Source organism: Takifugu flavidus, chromosome 20 (assembly GCF_003711565.1).
Source record: "Takifugu flavidus isolate HTHZ2018 chromosome 20, ASM371156v2, whole genome shotgun sequence".
Lineage (NCBI taxonomy): Eukaryota > Metazoa > Chordata > Actinopteri > Tetraodontiformes > Tetraodontidae > Takifugu > Takifugu flavidus.
In genome coordinates, this window is record NC_079539.1 from 9,117,412 (window position 1) to 9,129,693 (window position 12,282).

The 12,282-nt window shown below is 43.5% G+C and overlaps 1 protein-coding gene across 12 annotated transcripts in view; it reads left to right on the forward strand.

Annotated features, from left to right (window-relative positions):
• The window catches only part of vav2 (vav 2 guanine nucleotide exchange factor), a 119,595-nt gene that overhangs the window by 95,036 nt on the left and 12,277 nt on the right, over positions 1 to 12,282 (forward strand). For 7 of the 12 annotated variants that reach the window (XM_057019697.1, XM_057019699.1, XM_057019704.1 and 4 more), the window contains exons 5-11: positions 1,406 to 1,511; positions 1,668 to 1,682; positions 2,382 to 2,480; positions 3,233 to 3,301; positions 3,587 to 3,687; positions 9,633 to 9,732; positions 10,550 to 10,645. In XM_057019697.1, the coding sequence (XP_056875677.1) occupies positions 1,406 to 1,511; positions 1,668 to 1,682; positions 2,382 to 2,480; positions 3,233 to 3,301; positions 3,587 to 3,687; positions 9,633 to 9,732; positions 10,550 to 10,645 (586 nt within the window). The remainder of the gene's footprint in view (positions 1 to 1,405; positions 1,512 to 1,667; positions 1,683 to 2,381; positions 2,481 to 3,232; positions 3,302 to 3,586; positions 3,688 to 9,632; positions 9,733 to 10,549; positions 10,646 to 12,282) is intronic. The other 5 variants (XM_057019705.1, XM_057019701.1, XM_057019698.1 and 2 more) reach the window with 1 other exon arrangement.

Genomic DNA, 12,282 nt, shown 5'->3' on the forward strand with positions numbered 1-12,282 from the left:
GAGGGATCAGAAATATAGCCAAAAATACTATAAACATCCACTTTTCCTGGATGCATCGCAAAAGAAATGTGTAAACTAGGTGGTGAGGAGGTTTTGTCTGATTCACTGAAATGATTTTCCTTTAAACGGTCAATTAAGGTGATCATTTATGGCTCCACCAATTATACTCAAAGGATGAATTATGACATTCTCCTCATCTGGATCAATCAGGATGTTCCAATCAGGACGCTTTTCCTTCCAACCTGTTGCGCTCGGGTCACGTCCCTCTAACGAAGCAATTGATTGGTAACCATTGATTAGAAGCAATGCAAATAACAAGAATTGACACGGTGCCCTGTGGGAAAGAGGAAAGGACTAAAATGTCACAATTGATCGATGCAATATCGCTTTGACATACTTTAATTAATGTCATTCAAGGATCAATGAGTACAGTTGGGGCAAGAAGCACAAATAGAAGTGCTTCTATATATACACCGCGGGAGGGGGCTAAATTCTCCTTGAACTATCTCTAGGATTTCTCAGCAGGTCGCCCTCGTATAATATTGTCTCCGAGGGATTAGAGAGAAATTAAGCTTTTTTTCTGACGACGCTGAGTTCAGAGAGGAGGTGCTGATGGGACAGGATGGGCTGGCCTTTGTCCTCCCACACAGGCTTCTCAGTATTCATCATGAGCTGCGGTAACTTAATGAAGAAAGAAGCAGCACCGTACTGGGAGTCAAACATGCCACCTCAATTAAAACTTCAAACGCTACCAGTGTGACGAGGAAGCTGAATGTTTGATTTAGGCCGGTTTCTTTTTTTCCCTCTGAAACGGACCCTCCATCACCTCATAACCCTTTGTCGGTCATTAGGGTTCATTATGTGATCTAAATTAATCAGGGAGGACTTACAATATTCCAAGTCTTTGGATCTGTTGTGGAGAAATTCAAGGGTTGTCAGGTTTGTCTAAATGTAAACCCAGAAATTCAATATTTACTGGCACATGGGCTCCATCACAATCTGATCCCCCTCCACCAATAGTAATTGCTCTTCCAGAAGACGGAGAGAAACAGTGTGAGCACACACAGCTCACGTAATCTCCCGCAGAAAACTCTCCGCAGTAACTGTCTCTTCTCTGCTGGCTGCTTGCCTAATTAAAGGTCAGCTCGCTTGCTGGGTGCAAAAGCAGTATAAACACATTAAAAACGAATGCCACTCAATAACACCGGGGAGGTTTGTGGACGTCGGCCATTGTGCCTTCTTCTGTGAGCCAGCAATATCAGATAATGAGTTTCCTCTCATTTGATCGCTAGGTGCTTTCCATTTCTCATGCTTGAAAATAGGCTTATTAAAGTGTATTATCTGTCTATTAAGCTACAGAAGTACAGGTCATAACCTCATATTTGTGCGTGCGTTTGCTTCCCAGCGAGCACGACTTGGGTGAGGACGACATCTATGACTGTGTTCCATGTGAGGATGATGGAGATGACATCTACGAGGACATCATTAAGGTGGAAGTACGACAACCCATGGTGAGAGCTATCTTTGTGTTGTTTTTGTCCTCTTGTCTCTTATTGTATAGTGTTTAGAATGTGTCGTTTCACTACCACAATAGTGTTAAGCTGTCACATCGTGAGAAGGTGATGGTGTGTATTTACCTGTGCTGCTTTGCTTTCCCCACGCTGCAGATTAGATACATGCAGGTGAGTGATGCTGTGATTGTGACCCTCCCCCACACTGACAACCACCACCAGCCCCCTTCACTCCGTTTAAAACTAACTTCTAAAGTCCCGAGAGAAAGAGCCGACGGTTATGTCATTGACTGGGGGGGAGACGGGGGGACCCATCTGCGCTCTGACTCAGGTCTCCGCACGGAGGCAGCTGTGACATCAGCGCGGTGATCAGGATAAACTGACATCAGCGAGAGTCCACCAGCTGCTTCATGGAAAAAATAAATAACAAACATGAGACGGACAAATAGCATCCTGCTGTCTTTGACCGCTGATGCTCATTACAGTAAATTAGGGCCTCATCTGGACCTCCAGTTCTCCACTGTTTCTTTATCCATCTGCGTATAAGCAGCTCAGGATAAAGAAATGCAGGAAGCTTTTTTTCCAGTGGAAAATAGCTCATCTGCATTCTGCATTCACCGATTCCCATTTACAGTCGCAGCATTCATATGCGGTATCTCTGAAACGGAGGCCCAGACTGATGACCCAGGAACAAATTTCAATTATTTTCACGAGTCGGCATCTCTAGTCACGTAGTCGCCCAGTTGAAGTCCGAACTAATTTCGGTTTATCTCGTCGGTGGCCAAGTTTCTCCAAAATGGAAAGTGATAGAATGAAACACTACAGTGATATAAACCAAATATTCCGCCTGCGTCTCTTTTCTTGTCATAGAAAATGGGCATGTCAGAGGATGACAAGAGAAACTGCTGCTTGGTGGAAATCCAAGAGACTGAGGCAAAGTACTACAAGACTTTAGAGGACATAGAGAAGGTAAGTGTTACCACAGGGGGGTGTTTTGTCTACACGCCAGCAACATGAGGTCAGATCAGCTGTTTCACTGTGAAAATGTCAAGCCATGGTATATGTAAAAGGGACTACAAAGGTCACCGGAGCTGATTGATTTGGTTATTACCGGCTGGATTCACCTCAGGAGACCCTGAGCCCCCCCGGGGATTAAGAGTCACACACCACATACATGATAGGATTATACAGGCGTGAACAAGTGAATTCCAAAATATCCCCTTAGTAGCAAGATTGTGGGGACAATTGCAATTGCATAATCCAGAAAACCATCCTTTTAAAGAACAGTGAAAGTCGTCACAATGCAGCAACGGTGCTGCGAACTCATCACTTTCCATCTTGACGGATTTCAGTCGCGTTTGATGAAGCGCTACAAATCACCTGCTCTGCTAATTTCATTAAACAGAATGTGTGCCTTGTGTTTTCTGCTTGCTACCAACCCAAGGCTGAAGGAGATTAAATAACCTTGCTATGATCAGAGGACTCGTTAGACTTAATTGAGTTGGGGTTAATAAAGCCTGTCATCTGTGCATTGCTTCCTAGTTGATGTATTTGTTATTATGATGATAATGATGGAACGTGACAGCCATAAACCAATGTTAGTAAAAAGGAGGCGGCGTCCCCTTTGCTCAGAGAGCCGCTGTCTTCTAGGTCATTCAATTTAAGAATAAGTTACTACTCTGAAGCCAGTCACACAGTTGCTTCTCCTGTATGTTCTGTAGAATTACATGATCCCGCTGAAGCAGGTCTTGAGTCCACAGGACATGGAGGCCATCTTCGTCAACCTTGAGGTGAGGACACGAGGACAGCGTCTCTACAGTGACCTGCATGTGTTGCGCACGAACTGAAAAATTCAATATGCATGTGAAAGGATGTCACTGATATAATTAATATAATTAAAATTGAACATAGTTCCCTACAGAAGCTTCAGGAGATAAAACGAATGCATCGTTATGATCTTGTATTTCTGACCTGAAATCCCAAAACAGCGCTGTTTCACCTCATTTGTAGTTTAATCGTGGGTGGATCACACACGTGTGAGGGAGATTATAATGGCTTTATGATTTTTCACTCAGGATATTATCAAAGTCCACTTTGCCCTCCTGCGAGCAATCGATCTCAACATGGTCAGTGGAGGAAGCGGATTGGGGAAGATCTTCCTTGACTTCAAAGAGAGGTTGGTGCCAAGGCTCACATTGCTTTGAGTAGGTTGTTTTTGTTGTGATCAGTTTGCTGTGGACGAGGTGTTAAAATCCGCGTTTTTCTGCCCTTCTAAATTCGAGAGTCGCAGAGTTAAACGTTCGCACATCAGCTGAGGATCCTGGGGATTAGGCCTCCAAGACTAAGTCGATTAACACAAAACAACAGCAAAAGCTGAGCGAGCAGGGAGCCAATTGTTCCACACTTGTGCAAAGCGATGAGAGGAAATCTGCCCCAGACTGCAGCTGCTGCTCACAGTAATGTCCCTGCAAAGCTGACTCTACTCTTAGATAATCACATCCTCTTTTCTGTCTTCTCAGCATCTGGTTGGAGTGCATGTTCTGATGGGCACACTTCCCCCCAACGTTTCACCTAAAGATCATAAATCCATTGATTAACACGAGCAATCATCGAGATAGTGTAAACTGTTATAAGTATAGCTTATAAAAGGACTGTTTTCATCTGTTATATTCATCAAAACACAAGCCCCAGATATCTGCCTGCCTGTATTACAAGACAGAAAAATAATTTACCTGAAAACAAATCAAGGTTGAACAACAGAATCAAAAACATTGTTCATGTATAGAACACTGTAATTGTTTTACCAGTTTCAGTACCACTTCTTCTTTGTCACGGCCAACAAATCCCCTGTTGAGGGGGGATTTGTGTTGTGTGGGAAGTCACTAAATGCAGCAAACTGGTAAAACTGCTTATCGGCTAGCAGGACTCCCTCTTCATCGTTCCCAGCTCCCGAGCAACACGTGGATAATTGACATCCCTGCGAGCAGCGGTGATAGGGCTCCCTGTGGTGATGAGTGTGGTTCTTGCATGGGTGATGGTAATGATGATGATGGGTTCTGGCCCCAAACAGGAATCCATACGCCGCCGCAGATATCCTCTGAATGACAGAGCTATTACTGCCAGAGCAGATCTCACACTTCACTGCGTGTGTACCTGTTCTTGCATACATAAATGCATATTATGCTCCTGTGCACAGTGCTCTGATCACACACACGCTTCCCCTCTTTCAGCTGAAACAGACAGACATTTCTTTGGACAACTCTGGGTTTACTTCAGTACCTTTTCCAGCTTTTTCATTAAAACCTAGAAAGCCAACACACTTGATTTGGCTGATAACGTAGAAACAGATCCATAATATTTCTATATACATGAACATGCTTCTGCTGCACATCTGTCATTTTTTGTTTTTAAATCACAAGACAGTGTTGCAACTATGTTTTCCAACTAATCTGCACAGACGTCTGAATCCCACGCCTGGAATTGTAGAGTAAAGTAGTCAAGGGACAAGACATGAGGGATATTTCCGGCTTAAGTCCCACTTATCTACACAGACTTTCTGAGCACTTTGTAAAGTGCATCACAAAGGCACTAATAGGGTCAGGCTTCAGCACAGAACTCTTCTGAACCACAAAAGAGTTCCTGGTGAACCCGTCGTGTTTCAGCCTTCTCTCTCCGACGGACTTCCTCTCTATTCATAACCAAATTTGCAGATGACCTACCAATCTTTGTTAATATTTCCCCACTGTGACATTCTCCAAAATGGGCCGCAGGGTTATTTTAAGAAAACGGTTCATTAGATTTGCAGATTTTGTGCGTCACAGGCTTTGAGTGGCTCCATGTGATTGACACGTATACACTACCTGCCTCATTATTAGCCTGCGAGGCATCTTGAGTCTGCCTGATCATAAACAACAGACACGGAGAATCTGGGCTGAAAGACCGTCGCTCTTATCGGGCTCTCCTGTGAATCCGGCTTGGCACAGTAAATTTGGCAACCTGGCTCATAAGTTGCTGTGACCTTTATTACAATGAGCGTGTATCTTCCTTTTTCAAACGTATGGACAAAAGACAAAATGCTTTTTTTCTTTGTTTGTGTGTCATCGATGTGAATGCCAGGCTGAAAATGTCACCCGTTCATCTAAGGTGCTTCCTAAACTGTCAGAACTGGACTCGATGGAATAGGAAGCTCTATAAACTAAACGGGCACGGGAGTACCTTCTTTCGATTTGTCCTCGTTTGTGACATTGTTAAACTCATTTCCGGCGTAATCTGACTTTCTGGCCTAATCATGGACTCGCTACGTGTTTCTTTATCGGAAGCCTTTGCTTCACGCTCTCCATTTGCCGCGCGCCTGTTATGTTGAGTGGAGGTGAGGGGGTCCCAATGCCACGTGTCAGAGAATATTAGCTTGCGCCACAGCCTGTCACTTCTGGTTTGCTTGGAGATTTCCTCACTTGGCTGCCTCGACTTGTTGAGCTCCACTAGTGTCGGGGTGAAAGCCCACGGCCCGCTTACTCAGAATTGCATTTTTTTGGTGAAATAACAGACATAACAGTGTCCTCAATAAGAAGAGGGCAATACAGCAATGTGATGTCATTGCGGAGAAGATAAACAGCACGTTTTACTGTACGAAGAAACCCCAACCCGAGTGTCCTCACAGTCTCCTTGTCCTCTCTCTGCTCTAGGGTGCAAATTATTTAAATAGCAGCAGCAAATTTGTTGCCCTGAAGGACAGATTATTGATTCCCACATTGTGAAAATCCTGATTTTGTTCTTGGCTTTGATAGAGAGCGCAAATGACACTGATCAGACTCAAGTTTCACATCAAAGGCTGCAATTCAACTCCTAAATATAAAACTTTAACCACATGTTGTATCGAATTATTCAGGAGGTTTACAGTCTTGTTAAACTTTGACTAAATATTAGGCCATAACACATATAATTATAGCTGATAAAAATATCATTAATATCTTTTTACTAGGTTTTTAGTTCTCTCTTCCTTTCATCTTCCATAAAAAACAACATAGGTCGAGTTTTATCCCCTGCAGTTACATAAATGAAAGATGACAGCTTGCTCAGGTGGACAGTGCTCTGAAGGTCATTGGTTCGATCCCGAGCCCCTGTTTACTGCACGTGGAAGTGTCCTTGAGCAAGATACTGAACAGCTGAATAGCTCCTGAAGCTGCATCTTCAGCATGTGAATGTGCGTGATTGGTTATTTCTCTTGTGTATGTGGCCCCATCTCTTACCGTGTGAATGTGAGCGTGGAACGGTGCACGCTTACTTGTAACGCTCCACTTTCCAGGGTCAGCGACTAAAAAAGTAGTTCACATTCCAAAGAAACTTGCCTACCAAGCTGCGCGTATCCCAAGGACAAGGTTAACCCACGCACCACAGCCCAGCCTCTGCTCTCTACAGCTGCCAAATCACTGGCTTCCCTCTACAACGATGACAGCTTTCATGCAACTCAATGTTCTCACTCTCCCAGGCTTCCATTATTCATAGCTCTCCCGTTCGATTTCTGCCTGATATCCCTCGTTTCTTTTGATGAACCCATTCACCGGACACCTTACCACCGTTCTAAAAACGCTTTTCACCAAAGACGTCTACTAAATCACCAGCAAACACAGCTTGAGCTGGGAAATTGATTTATTGACTCAAGCATGTGCAACTGCAGCAACACTAGAAGCTCCTCCTGGTGTTGGTGTTGGACACATTTTGCCAGTCCGTCGGAGATAATTAGTCTGGTTTTCTTCCAGTTTCTGACCGCACCAAAACAAACATTAAGCTGCTGAAAACAAGGCTGATGGGGGTGTTCAAAAGTAACCCGAATCTGATTTTTTTCAAATGTGACCAGCACAAGTCGCACTGGATGTGACATGTTTGCATCCAATTCAGGCCAAAAATGTTGGACTCAATCAGATTAGATTTTGTTGAAGGCCACCACGGAGCCTGAAGTGATGGATGGAGCTAGCCAGTGGAGAGATAAGGAAGGCTTAGACTCAATTAGTATTTGGGGTGTCACTTTGGTGCACGGCAATCTTATCATAAACGATCCTAATCCGCCTTTTATACAACACCCGCTCACACATTTGCCGGCTGTTGCCACAAACCGTAAGTCTAGCATCATCGACTGCTGCCGTGTCTGCTTGAGTAAACAAGGGTTACGTCATCTGTAGACAGGCCACATCTAAACAAGTAATCTGAACAACCAAACCAAAAGAGTCAGATTTGATCAATAATTCAAAATTGAGCATGAAGGCCTGCAGTGTGAACACAGCATAAATCAGTTTATTTGGATCTTCAGACAGAACAAAGCTGCTTCCTCCCTGTTCACATGCAGAAAACAGTTTCACACACATACACACACACACATACATACATACACAGACGCACACACACACATACAATGAAAAGGGAGCTTTAATTATATAAGTAAACACAATCGACACTAATCATTTCACACATTAATTCAGTTCCTAGGTTGTTGCTAAGAGAAAGACCAAGGCCTGGTAAACAGGGATGGAAATTCATTCAAACTACCCTTAAGCTGTTGTGTGAATATTTCAGATGGAACCTCACTAAGAAAGGCTGCCCATCTGTAAATATATGCATGACTCCAAGCTATCGCGGTTGTTGTTTCTGCGCTAGCACGTGCAGACTTCACTGTCGTCACACCACCCACTTGCATCATGACGCTCATTGGGGATAAAGGTTTATTTTGTCCACAGGCTTTTTTCTCCAGCTACCATTTAAATCTGTAATATGAAAGAACTGAAACCTGCCAGCTATGAAATCTTGCCTCTAAGGCAACCGCAGGACTTTAGTATTTGAAATGCTGAGATTTCCCTCAGAATGTTACAGCGTTTTTCTTCCATGTCTCAGGTTAACTTTGAAAAGACCTTCCTGTGACATTGGATTTGGACATTTTACTGTAAGATGGCTACCTCGTCGACCTCGTTCCGCTTTCTGTCTCAAAATTGATCAAGGGCCTATTAATCTTTATCACTTAGCCATCATGTAGGCCTGACAGCTGAGTGGAGCCGTCTCAGTGTGGATCGTGCCCTATCCAGGGACTTGTTAGCCCAGTCCAGGTCTGAAGGATGGAGAGATGCTGTTACAATCCCTAATGATGTTGGTTTAGAGTTCCACTACTGGGGAACAAAGACAACCACAGTATCACATAGATTTGAATTAGCTGCTTGGAATTACTATTATTCTTTCCTGGCTTAATTTTCCATCAACGGTGTCTGTTTGTAATAGAACTCTTCACTTTGCAAAATACTCAGTTGAATAATAGAATAACAGATAGATCTGTACTCTTGCCAGCGCCCTACATGGACTCACTCAGCGAGGAGGAGGAGGAGGAGGAGTGCATGCCATATGTAACGTCCTCCTCCAGTCAAGATGACATTGAAAATCTTTTCAGCTGAACCCACAGATCTGTGTTGGAGACCCATTGTGATAGCTAATGAGCCATTTCACGTATCTTCACTGTTCAATATGAAGAGATTTTTTTTCTCACTTACTGATAAAAGGAGCTCTGCAAATTAGCTGAACTAAGACAACGTGTTTCATTATAGCTTATTGGCGAATGGATACCAGCCCTCCAAAGATTGCCTTGGGATTAGAACCCAGTCATTACTTATTCATGGTATTCACATGCACTTCTAATTATAATACATGTATTCACATATTAATTTATATTCCCCTATAGTGCCAAATAACTCTTTAGGCTGACCTCCCGTATTATGTTGACAGACTCGACATTACTGTCATCTACAGGGGAGCTGAGCTTCAGGCAGTCTTTTAGCAGTTTTAAAGCATGAAGATATATCGGTTCCATTTTGTTTTGAGTATTAAAGACCATCCCACAGGCCTTAAACAGGTTTCACAAGTATGTGCATGCTTTCAGAGAATGCTGTTTTATAAACCAAGTTAACGCTTCACATTCGTTAGATGTGTTCAGTAAGAGCGAGCCGGGGCTCCACCGCAGTTTTATGGTGTATCGCAATTGAATAAACTGCCCTCACGGTTTCCTTTCAAGGCTTCGTATTTCGAGACATACGCTGAGGAACTTCAGCGAGGTTAACACGTGCTCTCTGTCCTCTCCTCCACCAGACTGTTGATCTACGGTCAGTACTGCAGCCACATGGAGAACGCCCAGAAGACTCTGGATGAGTTAATAGCAACACGAGAGGACATCAAGATTAAAGTCGAGGTAACGCTTCCCGCTCACATGTAGCCTAGCGTGCTAACAGCTGCAGTGAGTATCCATCACTGGTTTTATAATAGCAGAATTAAGCAAATTGACTTCAGTAAATTTCTCTATGTCACGTCCACCCATCGAAATGAAATCAGAAAAGCAATCAATGTGATATATTCTGTCATCACAGTTGAACGTGATGAAACATTTCTAAACAAGTGAGTTTCTAGTTAATTTGGTCATTTAGGGCTCATTCTGCTGATGTTCTCTCAAGTCAATTTAAATTACTATATGTAGTTTAGAATTGAGTGATAGTCATCATAATGTGTTTGTTTGCCGCCAGACATCAGGATTTATGAGCTGTTATTGTGAAGATGATTAAATTGAGGATGAAGGCAAATGTTTTTAAGGGTGGGAAAGCAATAAATGGCACAGGGAGCTCAGGGCAAAGAAATGAGAACATAAGGGTGATGAGAAACTTGGACTTAATCTCTGCTTGTTTCTGGGTGCTTTACTAAACAATCGACAATGTGTAGAAAAAAACAGTAGAAAAATCTAGAAATGTATTTATTAGTCAGAAGAATCTGCCGCTGTCAGCACGCTGTATAATTGCATCACAAATGGTGACACTGCTAGAGATTCATCTGGTCCCAAAAGAATGAACTGACCTCATTATGGCTAATGGAATACCCCGCAAATGTGTGGAAGCAATCAGAAACAAAGCACAATGAATTACTGGACCGTGAATGGGGGGGGCTTGTTTGGCCAGAAATGTGCGACGCTGCGTTATGCGAGGTGTAATCGTTTCTGTGTCGCTCATGTTGTTCCACAGGAATGCACAATGAAGGTGCAGGAGGGGAAGTTCAAGTTGCAAGACCTTCTGGTGGTTCCCATGCAGAGAGTGCTGAAGTATCATCTGCTACTCAAGGCAAGAGCATGCAGCCCACTTAAACCCCCCTTTACAGCTCAGTCGCAGCAGGTACAGGAAGACAGGCCCATTATTATTGTTCCCTGTCCAGGTTTTCCAGTCACAGCAACAGGGGTTTAGATAACGAGCCTTCCAAACAGGGTAAACAATGCACGGTTCATACACAGTTATCCGCCACCTTTGCTTCGTTTCTAGTCATAGTAAATGCTTTATATGAATGTACTACCTCAGGGCTTTATTGGTGAGAGGGACAGCCTGTAACCAATCACAGGCATCAGCCCTGCCTGGGCCTCATAAAGACTGTGGAGTGTGGGCACTGTAATATTCCCCATGATTAATTGACTGCATCTCCATTATAAATGAGCGCCCGAGTTCATCACGCACTCCATAATGGACTCGCTCCAGAGGTGTGTTTTGCATCAGGTGACGTCCGCCGGCACAGGCCCCGCTGCGACCTCTCTCGGCTCGAATCGAACCCCAGCAGGAGCCCCAGCGAGGCGCCGAGGTCAAATCAAGCGTGGTGTAATCAGATTAAACGTCCCCCATTTCACCGCTTCCCACAGCTTTACAGCGAAACGCTGCTCTCTGCCTGGAGGCCCGTCGCACTGACAAGTCCTGTTTCTGTGCGTTTGCATCCCGCCATGCTTACAGGCACATCTTGAGCTGATTTTCTGCAGCTCCTCTGCTTGGTGTGATTTCTCCATCTTAAGCAATGTCGTTGACTTTAAATACTTTTTTCCCTCCATTTCTTTCATATCGTGTTGAGTTTATGGACCGAACGGTGTGTTCAGTGACCTCTTCCTCTTGTGCCAGAGCAGCAGGATCCGCAGAGTCAGCAGGTCACTGGGAAGAACACCTCATAACACACTACACGGCTGGGCTCTTCTTGCTAACGTCCACAAATATGGGCAATTTGTTTCAGGGTTCAGTCTTCATGTAAAATGTGAATTCTTGCATACGAAATGTTCCTTTTATAACGCTGATGGAGATAACGACTGTTAAAGCATCCTGGAGTCATTTATGACATTATCTGCTGCAGTTTGAATGAAATAATAAAGTTATGACCAATTACTTTTAGTTTAAAAGTGAAGGATAAACCCACCTTGTTCTAGGGGTTTTATATCCATTGTAATTTTACAAGCAGTGCACATAAAATATAGGAAGAGATTGCAAACCACATGGTCACATCTGCAGCTCATCTGGGTCAGGAGGAGATAAAACTGAGTAGTTTCTGGAAAGTTGTTGCTGTGATACAAAGAGTGTTTCCATCTGCTGATATCAGCACAGATTCGTTTTCATAATCAGTGATTAAAAACACTGACCTGAAGCCGTTTTTAATGGTTTCATCTACACAATCACTGCCAGAATTGCCTGCACAACCGAACAGGACTGACTCAGAACTCTTATAAATATCAGGTAATTTGTTATAATCAGGATTTCACTGGAAAAACACACTTTATATGCTCAGGATTGCTTTTTTTACACACAGTGAAACTCACAGTGCACTTTTATTAAAAATGTCTACATAATACCTATTCTTAGGGAAGCACAGGTGGCAAACAGATGTTCATTCAGAGGAACTGTTTTCATTTGTGATAGTGTTGCCTCGCATCAGCAAAAACCAGTCGATTATAAAA